The 21,644-nt window shown below is 39.4% G+C and overlaps 1 protein-coding gene across 2 annotated transcripts in view; it reads right to left on the bottom strand.

Annotated features, from left to right (window-relative positions):
- The window catches only part of asic1b (acid-sensing (proton-gated) ion channel 1b), a 184,571-nt gene that overhangs the window by 11,657 nt on the left and 151,270 nt on the right, over nt 1–21,644 (bottom strand). For both annotated transcript variants that reach the window (XM_030730358.1, XM_030730357.1), the window contains 3 exons: nt 18,366–18,516; nt 10,262–10,389; nt 209–359 (listed from right to left, as the gene is read on the bottom strand). In XM_030730358.1, the coding sequence (XP_030586218.1) occupies nt 209–359; nt 10,262–10,389; nt 18,366–18,516 (430 nt within the window). The remainder of the gene's footprint in view (nt 1–208; nt 360–10,261; nt 10,390–18,365; nt 18,517–21,644) is intronic.

Raw genomic sequence — 21,644 nt, 5'->3', positions numbered from 1 at the left:
TTTTCCGATTCACTGGAGTGTGAAAATATCAGATTTTCAGCACTTGCTGGAAAAAATGTTTTGCTCCTCAAAAATAATTTTTGTGACTGCAACTTCAAATGAAAGTATTTCCTGTGAGATTACAATAACAGACTCCAGAGCACTTCACATCTTTATAAATACAAGATATATCTGTATCCAGCAGTGAAGTGCCCCTTCTGGTTCCTACCAGGCATGTGGACCATCCTGCAGTTACAGTTATCCACCAAGTATCGTGTTTCACAGTCGATCCGGCAGGCCGTGATGCTGTAAGTGCTGAAAAAGTCCGAGTCCATCGGTGTGGATTTGCAGTCACCCCATGGTGGTGGCAGGTATGTCAGCTGAAAGAGAGGCACAAACACTTTAATCATGGAGATCGCTATCTACTGAACATCATCCTGTGACACATCAGTAGGACTGACGACATTTTCACCTCATGGTTGTGGCCAAAAATATTCACAATATTAATATCATCTCTTTTTTGGAAAATTTTGAAAACACAGTACATGTGAATGGACGTAGCAAGAGAGCCTACAAAAAGAACAATTACATATTTACAATTTTATCAAACATATATTATTAACACAATATAGATAAACAACAAACAACACATCCCTGGCAGTTGTTTTAGCTGATTTGAAACACTGAAATAACACATAATCCTATTGTCCATGTCCAAGGTTTAAAAAGTTGAACTAAAATAACTTTAAATTTATGAATATAAATGGTGTTTGCTATGCTAAATTCAAGTAATCTGATAATCCAGAATCTGTATTGGATCAGTTTCATTTTTAAACCAAATTTAAGCATGAAAAGATGCTTTCAGTGACTGAACAAAAAAAAAAATAAAAAAATACCATCATCCACCAGTGCTACCCCTCAGCCTCCTGGCAGTAGAATCTATAGGTGGCACAAATCCCCTGGAAGCACAGGTTCTACAACGCATAATTACCACATCTCAGTGGATCTTAATGGGGTACGTATGTGACTTAGTGTCTTGTAAATGGCTAAGTAAGAACAGGAATAAGAAATGCTAAAATCCTAATAAATATGAACCACTGAGAATACTGTGTCATTATCTGTGATTGGCATTATTATGGTGAGAACTAAATCCAAGATGTTTAGTTGATGCACCTATGGTATGAATTTGAACATCCTAGGTGAAATCGTTCTCGAGTTATCGTGTTCACAAGATTTTCAGGAAACTTGACCTCTGACCTAGACCCAATTATGGCAGGTGATTCATGCAAATCTGCTATGAATTGGACGGGTATTTTTACTGTAATATTGTTAACAAACAAACAGGAGACACAGACACTGCAAAAACAATACCCTGTCCTCCCCCCCAATAATCCCTATCTTTGGCCCTCCGGAGTCAACGGACGCGCAGGTGCATCCAAATAACATTGTGAAATTAAATTGACATTCAAGCAGGATGTGGCCTCAGTGACACACTTTTGACAACTTGTGTCAAAAATGTGGACATCAAACTACGTACTGGTTTTTAAATTGTGTTAATAGAACAAGGAAGACTGGAGTTATGATCAATAATTCACGGCAAACCTTCTCCTGTATATTGTCCTCACATGTGATGCGGGAAAAAATGGTAAAATCTGGACTAGCAGAAAGTGCTTGTGAGCAAAAACAAACAACAAAGAAACAAAATCCAGACTTTCCCATTGGTGGAAAAACGCACCACATCAACCAATCAAAAAATGATATGGTAACGTGTGGCATTTGGTTGCTGAGGAACAGGTGAAAATTGTGGAAGTGACGGGGTGAAAGAGAGACAGCGATACTGATAGTGAATTTTGAAATTTGAGAGATTTTTGGAGTGCATAGTTTGTTTGTAGTGTGTTTAGTGGAGTGGTTCTCAAATCCAGGCCCAGTGTCCTGCAGGTTTTAGATGTGTCTCTGCATCAACACACCTGAGTCAAATATAGAAGTCATTAACAGGACTCTGGAGAACTTGACTACATACTGAGAAGGTAATTCAGCCATTTGATTCAGGTGTGTTGATCAGGGACACATCTAAAACCTGCAGGACACTGGGCCACGAGGCCTGGATTTGAGAATCACTGGTTTAGTGTGTTGTGTAGTCATGGACAAGGCAGATGCTGGTCAAAAAGCCACCAAAGGCAGCCACTAATGTAAATGCTGTCTCCAGGTGCACAACAGGAGGAGTGACACACCTGGAAGTGTCAGGTCTGAACTGTGGTGAATAGGAACTGTTTTTTGGAATGACAAAAATAATTTGTGTGGCATCTTAATGCGAAACCTGACCGTTTTGTAAATAGTTGTACAAAAAACACCTGAGGCATTGCCCGCATTTTAATATAAATTGTTGTATATAACTTTGTTCATTGTTAAATTTGCGCATAAGTTTTTGAAAATTAGAACTTATATTTGTATTTTAAGTTATAAAAATAGTTTGTCAAATATGTTTTTGATTTTCACAGTAAAAAAATTTAACTTGTTGCAGTAAGAAGCATATCACTATCATCCATGGATATGTACCATTTGATTGGGATATGATCCAGATACTCTAATATATGACACAACTTTTGACTCTGTCAGTCTAATCACTCTATTCCCTTATTACTGCCCACCTGACAAATCACATATTTTCTCATTACAAGAGATAAAGTTTCTATAAAAAATGAAAATGACCATGGCATGAAAGTTATTTTAGTTCAACTTTTTAAACCTTGGAAAATTATGGGCACTAGGACCAATGTGTTATTTTGGTGATTCAATGTTTGGAGGGTGATATGTTTGTGAGATGGACGAAGTTAAAATCAGTTAAACGTCTCCTGGGGGCGGGGTTTGTTATGCCAGGCACCGCTTGTTTTCAAATATACTATTTTTTCATCTCAGTTTTTCTCAAAATGTGAAACTTATTACTCTGTCTATATGAAAGGTCTTTACACATTTGCAGCATTTGGCAAAGAACACGAATCTGATTCTTACTTCATAGACATGTGAGTTGTGGTTATTGAAGCGTAGGAGCTTCTCTCCTACGCTTCTGCTATTCCTAGTCTCCCTCTGTGCTTTCATTGTGCTGCCCACTCTTTATGCAGGAACTGAATAGTATCAGCTGTTTAGTAGAGCTGAGATGTTGTAAGAATTTCACTCTAAACAGCTTTTCCGTAGGACCAAACATGTGCCCTGTATTCAAATCCACAAATGTTAGTTATGTCACTCCTTGGCAATCTCATACACTAGTAGCTACTCTGTCTTTGACTTCTGTTTATGCTCCGCTTTATCTTGCACACTGCATTCTTGCAATCCTTCACATTTCCCTGAACATCAGCATAGTAGCACTAAACATATGATTCTATAGTAGTATCCTCTTTGAACCACCCTTATCACTTGATGGATGGAAGAGGGAAGAGGAGAAACACCTCATGTCATGTCAGTTAGCCTGCATCTGCTAGCTACAGCTCCCCTTGTCCTGCCTAGCAGAGGAGCTTAAAGTAGTCAAGTGCATGCTTATCACGATCTACTAGGGCTTGAGGAAAGAGCATGTCAAGGAAGTTGACAACCTGGCGTTGACAGAAATGGGCTGCCAACACAACTATACAACAAAAAGAGAGCTTACTCAGGAAATGGGGCATAATTGGAATAGCTTGCAAGGCCTTGTTGCATCAGAGAACAAGAACCGGCAAGAGTAAACTCCAAGGAGAGAAGAACTATAATACTCTCCCTGTCCCAGTGAACAAAGGCACCACTGAACTGCTGGTCTGGTGAAAAAAGAACCGAAGGCATATACAGATGGTACCACAATAACATTTTGCAGATGCTTGCATGCACTGTGGATCAGAAAAGAATAAAATATCACCAAACCAAAACCAATTCTTCCCCCACAGATGTAGCTATTTGGTCAAAGACAGGGAGGAAAATCATTTCAGTGGAGCTGACCACACAATAGGAAAAAGGCTTTGCAGAGGAAGGAGAATGGAAGACCAACAACTGCTCAGCTTTTATAAACTTCAAGGGTGGCAGACTTGCTGTTCCCTGTGGAGGTTGTGGTATTCCCTAACAGTCCCTCGCAGTCTGTGTGGAGCCCAAAGGCTGAAACAGACTCCTGATGTTGGCTCTGGCATAAAAGGGTGGAGAAGATTTAGCAACTAGCAGGATCAGGACTGTGAGTTGGCCCACTGTCTAGAAAATGTGGTATTTAAGACTCAAAACACTCAATGAAAGTTGGGCGCCACCTGAGGAGCTCTTCCTTTTCAGATTTTAAAATGGAAATATATGAAAGTATGTCAAGATGTGAGGTATTTAATGTAATGGGCCTCTAAAAACCCTAAAAACTTTATTTGATTTAAATTAATCTGATACGGGTGCCTGGGTGGCTCAGTGGTGAAGCAGGCGACCACATGCACATGCTGTGGGTTCGAGTCCTGGCCTGTTGCCGATTTGCCCCTGTGTCTTTCCCCCATTCCCTCTCTCTACACTGTCAACAAAAATGCCACTGTGGCCAAAAAATCTAAATAAATTAATCTGATATCTCTTTAAGATCATGCAACTCTGCAGCGATTTGTCAGTGTAGCTTCTTTAGCACATACTTCACACTGTAGAAGTCTCATTATGTCCTGTAGTAGCTGTGCCTCTGCACCGTGTGCTCGATCTACTCCAGAGTGTCAAAATGGCAAATCTTCAACTTCCTTTTCATTTTTGGCAAGTGGATGAAGTCACAGAGAGGCAAATCTGATAAACGGGGTAGATAAGTGTTTGAAAAAATGTTGAACGTGCTTCTGATCTCGCTCCTCACCTGAGTCACTACCTTTGGGTTTGGAAACTGTGATCTTCCATTTAAATTTGATGGTCATAGTTGGAGACCTGTCATGATCCTTCACACAGATTTTGGGTCAGATAAAAGCATAAGTCGATGTTTTGTTATTTCTTCGGCGGTGCTGTTACAGTGTAAACGGTTTGACCTTTTCCCCCCTATGCTTGACTTTTTCTCATTTCTTGTTCCTCTCACCCACCCAGGTTGATATATGTTACTGTCTGATGCTGCAGTTATATAATGACCTCAGAAAACAGACTTTGATAAACAGCTGGAAGCAACAAACTAACTCAAGTCCCAGCTAACATTTTCTCAGAACTTAAATTATATACATTATTGGAGAGTTTTATTAATCTGACCTGTATCTAAGTCTATTTTTACTATGGTAAGGACTTTATCATAAAGTAAAATTTTATAAACATTTGATGTGTAACTAGTATAAAATTATAGAGCAAAGTGAGTGAGGGATGAGTGTTTATAGTGTTATTATATGTTTGTTATGATTTGGCGCTATATAAATAAATGTAATTGAGTTGGTCAGCTTCTTATGCTCTTAAATGGGCCGTATAATTAAACTGAGTAGTGCTGAAATTTTGAAAATGCCTGATGCTGAGCCTTTGTCTTGTTTGCAGACAAAGCCTGTTTGTCATATGTTAAATGGTAACAGACAGACAGCGACTGAAAGCAGGTGTCTCATGCCAAAAGATGTATTTCTCTATGACACTAATGTTTCGGGCATTCTTCAAAAAAATCATCTTGTAGTGAGTTGAGCAACTCATAAAGATGGTAAATGGACTGGACCATATAGTGCTTTTCTACTTAGCTGAGCACTCAAAGCGCTTTATTCAACACTTTTTCCCTGCTCTTCTACATCCAAGTATTTTCCTATCTAACGTTCACACTCTGATGAGTGCATTGGGGTCAGGGTTCAGTATCTCCCCCAAGGACACTTTGCATGCAGACTAGAGCAGCCAGGAACTGAACCACAAACCTTCCGATTAGCAGATGACCCGCTCTACCTCTTGAGCATCCTGGATAGTCAGTCTTATGCGTGCCTATCTATATAGGATCCATTCAGACTTGTGTTGAAAGTAATATGCCAGTCTTGTTAGACTTAGTAAGAGCTTTCTCATTGCTTATATGGAAAAGTGACCAAGGTGTGCATTCCAACATGAAGCTGACGCTTTCAGATGCCTTCAGATTGTTGAAAAGCAGTGAATATCTGAAAGGGGCTATAGGAAGCAAAAGATGAACCACAAATTATCAGCAGAGTGTTGACCAGCATATTCCTAAGACTAATAAATATAAACAAAACATGAATAAAGAAGGTTTAATCACAGCCCCTGCTCTAGGAACAATGGAAATAATTCTATTTAAAAAAAAATAACTGGGATAATAATTAAAATGTTAAATGAAAAGTTACTCAAAACCAAGCCTAAATGAATCCTGTGCACAATTGAGTTAGCTTTATACTGTGTATGTAAGACAAAATAAACTCCTTCCAGAGGAATGCATTTTGCAATTTGCATGTTACATCACAACACTTGCCGTATTCATTTACATTTCATCTGCCTTAACTAACAAAAGAGAAAAATGTGATGTGTTAAATGAAGTAGGAAACTATATTAAAAAAAAAAAGCCAATATGTGCTTCTGTCTCATCAGTTCAATCAGTGCATCACTGAGTGCTCGCATGGCAATAAATTAAAGGCCCCTGTTGTGATTTAGCGACCAGCATTTTACAATCTGTAGTGGAGGGCACGAGGCAGCCACGGGTATCACAAAATGGATTTGGTTACTAATAACCCCAGGGGATGTTCAACATGCAAATACAATAGTCATATGTAGTCACATACAGTGCAGTGCACTCAAGTAAAACAGACAGTGCAAACTAAAATCTCATCACCTAATCAGGAGAATATAATTATAATATATAATTTATAATATAATTCTTCTGATTATTTTAACATCAAGGACACTTCTCAAAGTCAAACTGAAAATAAAAACCATCACAGCATGGTAAAATGTGATAATCGATAATGGGTGCATCTGCATTTATTCACCATGTCATGTGGACTACATCTATTGAAGGAGCTATATAACTTGAAAATAGCTCTTTTATGTGCGTTGGTCTACTATTTAGATTTCCCTGCATTTCCAAAAGCTCTTGCCAGGCTTCCAAAACCACTCTGTGGCAACATTATTTCCCTTTGGTTAAACAACAAAAGCTGCTGCAAGTGTGGACAAAGTAAATCTGGAGTAAGATTTCGGGATATTTTAGTGTGCTGTTGAACAAATCTCAAAGTAGAAAACAAATCGTGAGAGAAAGAAAGAGTAAAAGGTAGAGAGCAGGGATGACTGTGGACAGAAAAGGAGGCAAACAGAGAAATGCTGGGAGAAACATCATTTTATATTTTTTTACTTTGTGTGTAAAGTAGAGGGATATTGCAGATTTTTCTTTTTCCGGATCACGGTGAGTGACAGCTTGGCTGGCTGGAAAGTCCCCAACAGCTTTACACTACAGGACTGCTGAAACAGGGAGATGAATGAATGTGAGCAAACTGCATTAGATTAATGAAGAGTGAGCCTGCCAGACAATGGAATAAATAAATAGAGACAGAACGAGGAGGGAAAGGGGGAAGGGAGAGATTGTAGAATCATATTAAAGAGAGGGGAATTGTATTAGAGGAATTGTAATGACTGTTGGGGAGGAAAAAAGTAATGGAGCTAGTGGGGAAATAGAGAAAAACAAAGAAGGACACTCTCCTGCAGACGCGACGTTAATAGCATGCAAAATCCTGCTGCAGCCTGCCGACACTGGGACACACTCAATGGTAGTGTGGATGTGGAAGGGCTGAGCTCAAATCCACCTCTTTCTCTCTCCATTTATTTTGTATGGTTCTGTAGCATATTAGCGCCCAGACTATGTGATTTGACTGACTGCACCCACAGAATTAGTCACAGTTCAGAGGAATAACCTACATACACTTCATTTCACTCAGCAAGACCGACCGACAAGCTGGGGGAAAGTTATGTTCCTTAATTTGTGTTAAGGCCCCGTGTGGGTAACTATTAGGGCTGCACTGTATTCCAAGGAGCATACACACATGAACAGCCTGTTTGTGGCAGATCTTTCCAGCTAACAAAATAGCCTTTTCAACCTCCATCATATTAATGAAGGAAAAAGCGTTTGTGGGAAACTTTGATGTGAAACACAGCATTCCCAGGAATGTATTTTTAATGTTCTTTTTTGTCAAAGAAGAATAGCATTTTTACTCCAACATGGCATAGTGCTGATAGTGCATTCCTTACCTCGTGGGTCTTGTCATTTCAAATCCCTGTGGTCTGACAAAAGCCTTGAGCAGTACCAATGAAAAATGTTACTCTCCTGGACGGCTCAGTCACTGAGCCACATGTGCAGTGTGACTTGGTGTGTGTTTTAATTTCAGTTCTTCCCAACCAGCTAAATACTAGCAAGTGTTCAGCTCACAGAGGATAAAATTTGTGTAGTCTGACTTACAGTGTGATTTGTTGATTAATATGTGCAGAGGGACAGTTATCAGTGATTTTAGCACTAGCAGCCTTTTAAGATTACCATATGTTAATATTTAAATAAAATATCCCTACTGGAGCTTTAAACTGCAGCGAATGTTTTTGATAAGCTCACAAATTGAACAGCTTGTACTCACGCCTTAAATTTCAAGCGACTGAGATACTGACTGTCAGAGGAAAGTTCAGCAAAGCTATCAGTCTCACGAGTGACGAGGCAGACAAGGGCAGAGGCATCAGGAGTGCCTGAGAGGCTGCAGAAAGATCTTCCAGATGGTTTTGAATCAAGGAGAGTGAGCAGTAAAGTGTGAGTGCTACTGGGACGTGGGCCAGGGCTTGATCAACCCCAGAAGGGTAACCTGAGCAATGCGGGGATGTCTGATGTTGCAAGACATTAAAAAATCTTCAGTGACTAAACACACATTACTGATGATGTGGGCCAGCATGCAAAATCCCATCACACTAGATAAGTTGATTTCATGCTGACTAAGACACTTAAGGCACCTCCTCTTTGAGGGCACCATAAGCCCAAGCAACTGTATAAATACTGATTCCCTCAGTTTTACACATCTAAAGGCGTTTTCAGTGATATGCAACACTTGTGGCCCTCATCAATCTGCTGAAGTGACATGGGTCACTTTTCACGTTTAGTGTTGCTAACAGCTTCATTTGCACATACCCAAGTCAGCGCTGAGACAGGCACACATTACGAGAGTGGTACTTTCAATAACTGCAAAAGATTTGTTGCACTTATGTCAATGAACATTGACTCTAGTGAAGAGTAACTACACTTTGGAACATTTACATCCCTCTGCCACAGCCAGCAGGAGCAGGGTCTCTCTCTCTCTCTCCCTCTTTTCTCTTTGTGCTGCTGAGACCCCTTGCATAAAGGCTCTGAGAAAGATTTGTCATCTGATATATAAGTAGTGAAAACACATTAAAAACATATGTTAATCTTATTAGAAAGCTAAAATGCAGAAAGAGTTATTAAGATAAACTGTTATTATGCACATATTATTGCTCATTAGGGAATTTTTCGGTGAGCTAAGCAACTCAAAAAGACATAGGGAAAAAGCATGGTTATAATATGTCACTGTAATTTTATGCATTTTAAATGTGTGTGTGCTGAAAATGATATTAAAATGTCACTAGGTCCTAGTAATAAGGGAATTGCAACCTTTATGGAATTTGAATTTCTATTTTAATTTAGACATGAAGCTCAAGATCCTGTCGAACGAATAGAAAGGAGTGCATATTTGAAAGGGCATTGTTTTGGGGACTGCTACATCATACGTCAAAAATAAATTAAGTTATGTCACTTAAAGCAGTGTCAGGTAGGACTGAATACTGAAGTTTGAAAATAAAGTATGTCTCAGCTTGTAAAGTTTGAAAAAAGTGACCTCAGTCCTCCGCTACTCATTTCTGCCTCAAGGACACATACCAGTGAATGCACCTGAATCTCATCCTGAGAGCTAAAGCTGCATTGTGGGTAATAAATGCACCAGAGACTGTGTGTTAACCCCCCCCCCCCCCCCCAAACAAAAAAAGCCCCACAGTATTCCTGCATCTGTATGTGCTATAAGAGTGCAATGCTAAATTATAGGAGTACTTTTTGAGGGGCGACTAGCAGTCTTTTCTGTAGGAGTAATTGCTACATTTTGCTGATAGATAAAGAAAATAGACTAAAAATACCAAAATTATCCATAGATTTGAAAGGCGGAATAATGTTTTCATCATTTTGAAAGTGCAACAGATTATATTTTTTTTTTGCAGGCAATGACTTTTTAAAACTGCGAGAAACAGCTATTATCTTCTAGCATCTTGTTTACAAAACATGCTGTGATACCGTATGTTATTGTTGTTTCGGTATTTCATTTGTGTCATCTTTCCAAGGACATACCCGTTGTTCCTGACAGGAGACAAAGGTCTGAAATCCCGGTGCCACTCCGAAGCCCAGCTGGTCTATGAACGGCGGCTCATCTTGGGTGTGGATCTGAACTTTGATCCCTGCTTCAAACGATGTCTCGTCTGTTGACAAGAAGAGGTTAGGACATTTACAACGAGGATGATGAGCTGTATGCACAGATTGGCCCGCATGATCAAACCGGCAGCAATTGCTACGAGTCAGATGGAGGCAAAGCTTTGCAGTACTGGAATTACTCAGCCAGTGGGTAATAAACATACTGAAACTTAAAACTTAAAGAAGGTTAAAAGAAAATGAGAAAAACTGTGGTCTCAACTGAGCGGGAAAGAACTATCCTGGTGGAGTCATTCATTAGTAATCCATACGATTTTCCATGGATGACAAATGCATTGTGGACTTTTAGGAGTTAATAGCTGGAATGAGAAGTGACAGGATAAAGAAGGTGGACTTCCCAAATAGACAGGCTGATAACAATACATGCCCCACAGGAGTCTTATGCACTACAAGGGCATGCGAGAGGGAATGCATAAAATTAATAAATAAATGATGATGAGGATAAAATGAAAATCAATAAGCCTGACAGCTTGCCTTGCTACAGCACTCTGCTGTATAGATTCTAACGGAAGCAGACGGGCCTCTTTGATACTGAGATTAAGGAAACCTCACAATGAGATGGTGACTCAATCCTATACTTGTGCAAACATACTTTTGCAGAACCCTGGACCTGCTTATCATGGCGATGGCAGGTTGGATTCAAGAGGTTGAGCTTCTTTGAGCACTGGCTTGGGGATAAAGTAGGATGTCTGTTTCCTGCCGCCTTTTCTTTCCAGTTGTCACTTGCTATCATCGTCTAAGTGCTAGGCTTTCTCACTATTTTCAATTAAAGTGCTCTGAAATGTGGCTGGAATTCAGCAGGAGAGCTTTTACAAAGAGAGACAGAGTTTAACTGTTGCACACTGCGTTTCTGATATACAAAGCCATTTTCTGCTGCGGCAGCCTAGACGAATGCTTGAAGCTTAAAGCAGAACATATACATATGTCGTGCCCAAGCTCTTGTTTGCATAAGTGCATGCCTTCTCTAAGTAATGGACATCTGTCTTCTGTATACAACTGAAGTAATCATATTTGGGGTAAACCATGTAACAAAATGGAAGACTGACCAAACTATACAAGCATAATAAGTTGCCTCAACATTGTTTCACTGCCTGTGCTTTTTTCCTGAAATAATGCCAGGTATGTAACAATATTTCTCAGCAGAGAAGCCAATAAACAGGAGTGGCTAACAATAAAATTATAGCCCTGTCAGTTTTTAGTATGAAAAAAAAAATATATGTGTTTTCACAGCTGCCACCAGACACATTTTCAAATTAATTTTATCCTGCTGTGGTCCCCTGTGATTACTTTCTTCTTCCTAAAACATGATCTTGTTGCTCCCATTTCCTCCCACTGTCTAAAGAAATGCAGATATGGTGAAGCTTAAACTCCTAATTATCTCCATCGACTGGTTTGATTTGCCTGTTTATCTTCCTGTTTGTTAGCAGAATTACTCAAAACGTTATGGATGGATGCACACGAGGGTTTTAGCAGAAGTGGGGCTAGGGCCGACTTAGGTATCACCAACTTTTGAAGCTGATATGGATCCAGATCTCAATTCAGGAATTTTTTTTTGAAAGAATTATTTATAAATCTGACATTTTACATCATATCTTTACAAATACATATCAAACTGAAAAGGATCTGAGTCCAGAAACAGACAATTTCCAGCCTTGGTCAAGGTTTGCAGTCTCTAACTGCTCTTGTTTACCTAGAGGTGTTAATATGAGTGTCCATATAAATTAAATGGACACTTTCATATAAATATAGTATATGCAGACTGACATCCTGTCCTGGGAGTAACCTTTGTGGATTCTAGCATATGCGTTACCCCCCTGAGACTCTGCGGAGGATAAGTACAGTGGTCCTAAATAAGTACTGGACACTAGCTGAATTTCACTGCATTAAATGTCAAATGTCAAGAAAATTAAAATGAAGATAAAAAAAGAATTTGGACACTTGATAGTGGCTTCAGTAAGATTTCAGTTAGAACGGTTTAGAATTTAGTTTGTCATCGTTGTCTGGACATAAATCTAGTCACCAATTTCTGTAGCAACTGTGGCAATATTTCCCTCCATTTTTCAGTCACAGAAGCTTTCAAGGCTGACAATTTTCTCCGTGACATCCCATAGGTGCTCTATGGGATTTAGGTCAGAGCTCTGAAGGGCTTTTCTCCTCTGATTTTTTTCCTCTAGGTAAAACTGTTAAAATGGGCAGCTGGTCATGCTGAAAGATCCTGTCCCTTTAAAAAACAAGTAAACAAAACAATCAAACAACAAAAACCAAAACATTTTAAAGCAGATTTTTTTAAAGTTTGCATCCAACTTCCCTAGTACACGTTAGGATCTCTGATTACATCAAAACAAGTTCACCTACACCTGTAAAAAAAAAAAATACTCGTACCTCCATTTTATCTTTCTGTGCATGTGTTTAATCCCACCTGTCTCATTATAAAGTCACTCTGCTGCTTTGCTTTTACTCACGAATCCTACAGGCCTGTGAACGGAGTTGTGTCTGGTGATTCTTTTTGATCTCAGAAGCTGCTGTTTCTCTATTACATGGATCGATGTGCTGCTGGTCCTTCTATGTCCTTACACCTTCTCCCCTCCTGGCACATTACCTTTTATTTATTTATTTTTTTCACAATATACCAACTGTGGAGGGAAGATTGAGTTTGTGTTGCTCTGCTGGCGTCTTTTGTGCAGACGACACTTGACCTTTTCCCTGAGCTCACTTTTCTCATCTTTGGAATAGACATGGGCGACTAAGTTCAACAAATCAGAATTAGTCATTTCTACTTTACTTTTTGATGCCACTTTAGGAAGTATGCTCATGGTTTCTGAACTGGTTTATTTATTTTAGTATAAAATATTGGTTTTTGAGTTGTGCTAGGCTAGTTCAAACACCAGTGTAACTGACATTTTATGAAATAACCATCTGGAAGACATGGAGGGTGTTACAGCATCAGTATTTAAACACACTTGATGCTGCTGCACACATTAATGACAGATAGTTTGGATATCTAGGGCACTAGGAAGTTTTTCTCTGGTAACTAGACCTGGGTTTCATTTATCTTATATTTATATATTTATTATATTTTTTTGATTTTCATATATTTGTTAATATTCACCATTTATACCATGAATTTCTGTTTGTATTTAGCAAACAGACAATAAATGAAGCTTAGGCATAAATTCCATAAGGAAGATTTGAATTCACTCCTCTCTCTGCTTTCCTGGGTGGTTGGCTGATAGTTTATTCTTCACATCACTTCCACTTTCCCATGCGTTCAGACTCAAAGCTGACATCATTACTCTGGTCCAATCATCTTTCTGTCCGCCTTCAAGCCAATCAGCCACCGCTCAGCATATTTTAATATCAGTGCTTACCTGTCATTCTCCCTTGTAGACTCATTCGTGCAGCCCACCTCCTCCCCATCTCCTCCTCACCCCAATCACTCAGTGCTCCTTCCAAGCCTCCATCTTTATCTTCACCACCACCTGTTCCTCTAGCGTCTAGTCATCGGGGGATGTCCTGCCCTAATTCCTGTCAGCACTGGAATTTCATTCGGCTTCGATATGCAGAAGTCTAATCACTAATAGCTTAATTTAATTCTGTATATCAGTAAATCATGTTCAATTCCTCCTAATGATCTCTCATTAAAATGTTAAAGAATTGCTGATTCAATCTCTGATTCCTCTTGTCCACAGTCTTGGGAAAGTTGCTTTCATAGATCTCTTTTGCAGGAGACATCTTGACTTGTCGCAGCAGAAAATGCACAGGTTTATTATTACCTCCTCCAATGTTTTTGGTAGTGTTTGCATGTGTGCGTGTCATTCTGTGTGGTCATCCTGTGTGAACATGATAGCTTGAAAAGTTTTGAATGAATTGTGATAAACCTTTGTAGGGGTGTAGAGTGAGGTCATGTTAACAATCCATTAAAATTTGGCTTACATTCACCAAGGTTTTCAAGGTCAACTTAATCATTTATTGGTCGAAATTTGACAAAAAGCCTTATAACTTAGAAACCATGATTCTAACAAGTGTGGTGTGTATTGTCAATATATAGAAAGCAGCGCATAAAGATTTAAAATATGTCACATTTGCTCTCTCAGCTCTTCTTTAAGGTCAATAGATTGATCTGAAGGTCAAAGTGATAATAATGATATATAGAGCTATTTAAAACAATCTTTCTTACTGCCATTGTTTGTATTGACAACACAGAGGCATTTAGTTAGGTTAATTGGTGAGTCTAAATTGCTCATAGGTATGAATGTCTGTCTCTCTGTGCTAGCCCTGTGACAGGCTGGCGGCCTGTCCGGGGTGTACCCTGCCTCTTGCCTCTTGATAGGCTGAAAATGATAAGTGGAAGAAAATGGATGGATGGATACCTATTATCCATTACCTACTCCTACATAATGTTTGTGTAATCAAAGTAAACATCTGTCGTGCTACCCTCACTACAAACGCCTTAAAATATGTTTCAAAAGCACAGAGAAAACAAATTGAATATATACAAAATACAATACTAATGCATTGTGCTGCATTGCACTTAGTTAAGTCTTGCTTTTGTGCATGCTGGCTCCCTATCATGGCTTACTAGGACACTTAATGGAATGCTTGCACTTTCCCTAATTTCACAAGTCAAAATGTCTGGCATGTAAAAGATCTATTGGGCAGCCTAGCACCTGGTTTTTCCTCCATGGATTAATGTGTGTTTGTAAATAAGAGGCCTTTTGTTTGATAAGGTAGATAATCACTTTGTACATGAAGTCCATTTCGTTTCAGAGTTAAATTTGCCCCTTATGCAGCTGTTCTGTTTTATCCTTTCCAGTCCTGCATCACTGAACACTTAAGAAGTGTATTTTTTGTTATGTGGAAATGTTAACGCGCCCAGCAAATCTTCTTCTTTCAGCTGCTCCCTTTAGGGGTCGTCACAGCGGGTCATCTGCTTCCATCTCAGCCTATCCCTAGCATCCTCCTCTGTCACACCAATCCTCTGCCATGTGTTCCTTCACTACATCCATGAACGTTCTCTGTGGTCTTTCTCTTTTCCTGCTGCCTAGCAGCTCTAAATTCAATATCCTTTGTCCAGTATATCCAGTATCCCTCAACCATACCTCTCTAACTTTTGTCTCCAAACCGCTCAGCCTTAGCTGTCCCTCTGATATTCTAATTTTTAATCCTGTCCATGCAGGTCACTCACAATGAAAATCTGAGCATCTTCACCTCCAGCTCTTCCTTCTATCTTTTTGTCAGTGCTACCATCTCCAAACCATATATCATAGCAGGACTCACTACCATCTTGTAAACCTTCCCTTTCACTCTTGCTGCAATCCTTCTGTCACAAATCACTCCTGACACTTGTCTCCACCCACACCACCCTGCCTTCACTCTCTTCTTCACTGCTCTTGTGCACTATCTGTTGCTTTGGATGGCTGACCCCAGGAGCTTCACTGTTACACCTGTCCCCTCTCATTCACACACATGTATTCTGTCTTGCTTTTACAGATAACGATGTCATCTGCAAACATCATAATCCACGAAGACTCCTGCTTGACCTCATCTGTAAACCTGTCCATCACTATTGCAAACAAAAAGCAGCTCAAAGTCAATCCCTCTGAGCTGCCCCCAATTTGAAGCCGTATGTCACTCCTATTGGACAACTCACCACTGTCTTGCTGTCCTTGTCTTGCACCACACTCACATACTTCTTTGCCACCCCTGACTTCCTCAGGCAGTGCTACAGTTCCTCGCTTGGCACCCTATCATATGCTTTCCTAGCCACTCTTCACCCTCTTCACAGCTGCCGTGACTTCCTCCCTAGTAATTGTTTGTACTGATTCACTAACTTCCCTCCATCTGTGCTCCTCTCTCTCTTATTTTCTTACTCATTTCATCTTCTCAGCACACTCTCCTCACTCATTAACACATTTCCATCTCTATCCTTAATCACTCTAACCTGCTGCACAACCTTTCCAGCTCAATCTCACAAGCCAGTGTACTCTTAGTGCCGGTCCCAAGCCCACATAAATGGGGAGGGTTGCGACAGGAAGGGCATCTGGTGTAAAACCTTTGCCAAATCAAACATGCGGATCAAATGCCCAGCAAATATGAAGTGAACTAAGAGCAAATCTGTAAACTATGAACTACACCTACTCACTGCTGTCACATCTTTTGTCCATCAAGTGGAGTGAATCTATTGTCAGTAACCTGCCTCAGCTTATTATCTTCATTTAGTACTTGTGGGAGTATATATTTATATATATATATATATATATATATATATATATATATATATATATAGTTCAATAAGGAGAGATCAATAGGAGGACTCAAACATGATTTGTTGATAAGGAACACAGTTTGGTGATTTGGTGATTATTTGGAGTCTAGACGCTGCTGTGGTGATAAAGACAACGGAGGCTTGGAGGGAGCTCTGAGAGACTTGGGTGGTGGAAATAGGTCTGAAAGGGAGGATGATAGATGAGCAGTGATATTTAAAGTACACTGAGCGGAGACTGATTGGCTCAGAGAAGGTGGGCAGTGATGAAGTGATGAAGTCAGTGTTAAGTTTGACAGCGTGGGAAAGTAGAAGTGATGTAAGAAATAGAAAAGCAGCCAAACACCTGGGAAAGTAGGCAGATGAGTGATTACAGATCTTCCTTATTGAACTTATGCCTAAGATACATTTGGCCTAATATTCTTATTTACACCTGCCAGATATTTCCCTGTGAAAAAGAAAGTTCCTTCATAGTACAGTCTGTAGATTAACTCCAGATGACCCTTTTCAAGCCCAAAATCTGAATGACAGGATGCACATCATATCACCTATCTTCACTTGCACCTGTAAGTGTGAAATAGTGGAAATTTTGAAGAACATAAATCCTTTGCCCTGTGCGTGCTGGGAAGCTTTCCCAAACACCTGCTCCTGTAACTTCATTGCCCGGGGCATTTTATGCCTGTCTCGTTTGCTGTTTTTGTCAGCAACTGTTAACATAAAGGTTTCTGGGGCTTTCACAGCATTGCTTGACTATATTTGGTATTAAATCTAAAAGTGCAAGAAAACAAAGTTTATCACTGATCACTATCTGAAGTTATACTTATATACAATAGGCTTGTCGTTACTGTTGTTGTTACAGATATTTCCTAAAACAAATTTTAAACATGTTCTACAAACTGCTAAATCATATCAATTACTGATCAGTGTCATGTCAGTTTGAATAATGAAAGCATTTGTTTTTTGAAAATGTTGATTTTCATAAGGCCTCTTGGAAAAGTCTTAAGTTATTTCAAAATCTTACATGAAGAGCATCTTATATTAATACAGTTAAATCGGGACAGATGAATGCCTCCTTTGTGTTTCATATTTAATAACCATCCTGAGCATTGTGTTTCTGTGACCATACTGAACTGCTTCTTTACGTTCGTTTTCCAGTGCCTATAAAATATTGATGCAAACACACTGCAGAATATGCGTTCACATTAAAATCTGTTTCAGAGCTCCCTGAAGCAGCACCGAGAAGGCCCGACTCTTCTGATGATGGCTTGATCCAGAATAGGAGCCTTAATTGTTTTTACATATCTGCTCTTGTTTGATGTGTGTGGGCCGAGTGAATGACTGTATGACTACTCATTCAATTCTATCAGAATAATATTTTCTGATCGGTATTTATCTGCCTTTATATTGTGTCCGGGAAACTGTGGGTGGATATATTTCATCACTCATTAGTAATCAAAAGGTGTCAAACATTTCTGTAAGGGACTCTGACTTTTTGGTGTACACATTTTGTTCAGATACACATCTGTTTGCTTTTCGAAATGTGTTTAATATTTCCCAGTTACATAAAAAGGACTCACAGTGAGTGCGATATACCTAGTCAAGTCGCTCCCTTAGGGGTAAGAAGAGAATCTCTGATACATTTTTTCCTGTGGTGTAAGGTGAATCTTCAAAACTAGGGATAAAATGTCCTCAAGGTAAGCTTACCAGTCTCTCCCCATACAGGCAAGTATTCATCCTGCTGGATATCCAACATCAGCTCCAGGCCATTACCCATCCCACCCTTCGTTGTCACCTGCAGTGGTTTTCCATCTTGGCCTGAATTAAATGTGTAGCACTTCCCATAGCGTGTGAATATCTGAAATATACAGAAAAACAGAATTTATTTTTATTATAACTGTCCACAAACCTTTAACCTATCTCTCATTTCTGACCCTGAAATGAAAAACCTGAATTTCCAGCTGTATGAATTTATTCTTGAGAAGTTGAAGTAAAGGTAAGAGCAGACAGGATTGTTTCAAATGCAGCCTAAATGCACCTACTGCAGCCTGTTCTTGTTAGGCTGTCAGCTGCAGACCTCAGCGGTCTTAGTGCTGAGATGCACTACACAATACAGCAAGTGCTCACCTAAATACGACATGACTTATTTCAGAGTGGGATACTCTTGACCTGAAAAAAAATCTTTCGGGCCAATGTATTGAAGTAAATCTTTTATTTTAGATAAAAAAAACATGATGATCTGAAAAAGTTAGCTGACTCAAAGATATGCTGGTCGATGGAAACTTAAACATCTGTCATTTAACCTATAAGCATGCAGCTTATAGGTTAAATGACAGAGCAGTGGTTCTCAGGTCCACTCCTCTCTTGACACCTTCAAAACACCAAGATGGTGAGTATGCTAACTAATGGCTATGTTTATCTTTAATATACAGTCTATAGGTTTTTACTCTTTTAAATAGTTAAAATCAGACAATGTGCAATATTATATTTGAAAAATAACTCACTCTATATTGGAGTTACACCATAATACAGTACTATATATATTTTGACTTGTCAAGGTGTCCAAAATATAAATGGATTTATTTAGCAAATGCTATTTTTTGAGAAGCAGGAATCAGAATATATTATGCATATATTTACCGAGCAACTGAATCAGTGTGCACAACAAAATTATATGCGGCTCCATTCAGAGCAAAGAAAAATCTAAAGTTCTGTTCTCTCGTGAACAGATTCAAAGCATCTTGAACAAAGAAAAAAGACATCCAACTCATCTGGATAACACACAGAGAAAGCCAACACAGAGTTCAATGAAGATGATGCAGCCAAACCAAACTACTTGCCCTCAAACTACATGCGAAGAGTTGATCCACACAGTCGCATCTACTAAAGAGTTACTATAGTGGGCAGCGGGGAACTGTGACCTACTGGCAAAGAAATAATTGCCAGTGAACTAATGGATATGTAATCCAATCATAAACATTAGGAAATGGAAAGCCATGGCTAGGATCCAAAATACAATCATCTCTTACTTTGTTGTCAAGCGACATGATTGTGCGCCTTGTATCAAAGCATGCTGGTGCTCAATTAACTTCCTGTTAACCTTCAACATTTTGACATTCAAATGAGGAAACAGTAAAACCAACTAAGGGAGGCGGTTTGGAGAGAAGAAATAACAGCGAAGCAGAGAAGTAATGAACGAAATAAATCTCTTTTCTTTGCCCTCAACTCTGAGTGCAAATGCAGTTCTCACAGCAAACAGTGAAGATAAGAATTCTTTGTCAGAAAAAGATCGTTTGCACTTTATCCCTTATTTTTATAGCGAGGCTGCCTAAAATTGTTGCAGATTTCTTTATTCTGAATGTATTGCAAGGATCTTGGGAACAAATAAGAAGGCATTCATGATATGGGTGATGTGTGAGTCAGACATTAGTGCTTCATGACAAATTACTCATATGTCACAAACACCAGAGGGAGCAGGGAGCTGAAGAGATTGCAACCATGTCTCAGAGAGGAAAAGTTAGTATAATGTAAATCCTGTTCACTGAAGTGTGTGTGGAAAAGAATGGAGCACAAACCGCAATGGATTACCTCCTATGGGGCCGTTATATAGGAGCTTTTAAAACACAAAGTGATGAAATGTAATAAAAAGCCTTGTGATGGTCGGACACAATATGAGATGTGACCTTTCAAGTGCATAAGTGGAAAAACTGAGTCAAAAGCAGGGCTTGACTTTCTATGAGCAGAGACGCCAAAGCAGGATATCAATACAATCCCGCTGAAATCCATCTTAGTCCCGGAGATTCCGCTCACCAAAATCTGATTATTGTTTATCATCTGGAATTTAAAGGCAGAGAAATCTTACTGAAAATATCAGGCACAAACAATGGGTAAAACCTGCAGAAGAAAGGAAACGTTTGCTTTTATTTTGACACCTTGGAAGCACAGAATTTAACCAACAGACCCGTCTACACCTAAACAAGCTACTGATTTGTTAGCGCAATTTTTTTTTTTTCCCCCAAGTTTTCCCATTGAATCTCGATAAGACTTTTTCTTTTCTCTTCAGGAGACAAGTGTGAACAAAAGAAGAGGCAGTGCTGCTCCCACTGAAAAGCGAAAAGCATTCGGCAGATACACATCGAGAAAAACAGCGATAAGATTGTTGCAATTGCAAGCACATCTATTTCTCACTGTGCATGTGCCCGAGCGCGCGCACACATTTGTACAAGAATATGAATGACTATGCTCATATTAAGCGTGTACAGTATTTTCATGCATGTGTACTGTGCAGCCAGCTCTGCTCACCATCTGCGTGTATGTGTTGGTAATGTGGTGATTGACTGCAGGAGGCCTGTAGTCAGAGTTGCTGTGGTAACCAGGAGATTGTGCTCACTGCTTTGAGTGAAGAGCCGCAGAAGTGGGTGCCGGTGATGACCTTGGGGAGTCAGGATCTTCATTGTGCTCCGAAGCTCTAATGTTTGAGCTTATTTGGAGCTTCTTCGCGTCTGTATATCACACAACATGTCTATCTCGTTTTCAGTGTTAAAATTTCTCAAATGCATCCTCAAATGTTTAGCTCAATCTGCTTATTATTCTGGAAAAGTGTAACCTTTACGCTTGAGGCAGAAACAAGACCTTGTTAATAATATTTAAAAATAAGCTTTAAATTAATGAATTCTAGATGCAGTGCGGGGATAAGGGCTAGTAATGAATGGCTCCACACAGCGATCATTAATGTTTGAAACTTGTTGCTGGTAATCTTTTGTTGCCCAAAGACATTTAGCATTAAGGAAGATAACACATTTGTGATGCCTAAGCAGGTTTTCCCAAGAAGGTAAATCTCACACTGCATTTGGTTTTTGCTCCATTGAACAGTGTGCCCTATATATTGCATTTAAAGTGAGAACTGCTGGATCTTGTTAACTTGTAAACATGGAATATAAATATTTAAATCAAGCCCACCTATGGGAAAAAAACACTGAGAGAGAC

This window comes from Archocentrus centrarchus, chromosome 5 (genome assembly GCF_007364275.1).
Source record: "Archocentrus centrarchus isolate MPI-CPG fArcCen1 chromosome 5, fArcCen1, whole genome shotgun sequence".
Classification (NCBI taxonomy): Eukaryota; Metazoa; Chordata; class Actinopteri; order Cichliformes; family Cichlidae; genus Archocentrus; species Archocentrus centrarchus.
Note: the sequence above shows the minus strand (reverse complement) of the source record. Positions and strands in the feature narration are given on the sequence as shown.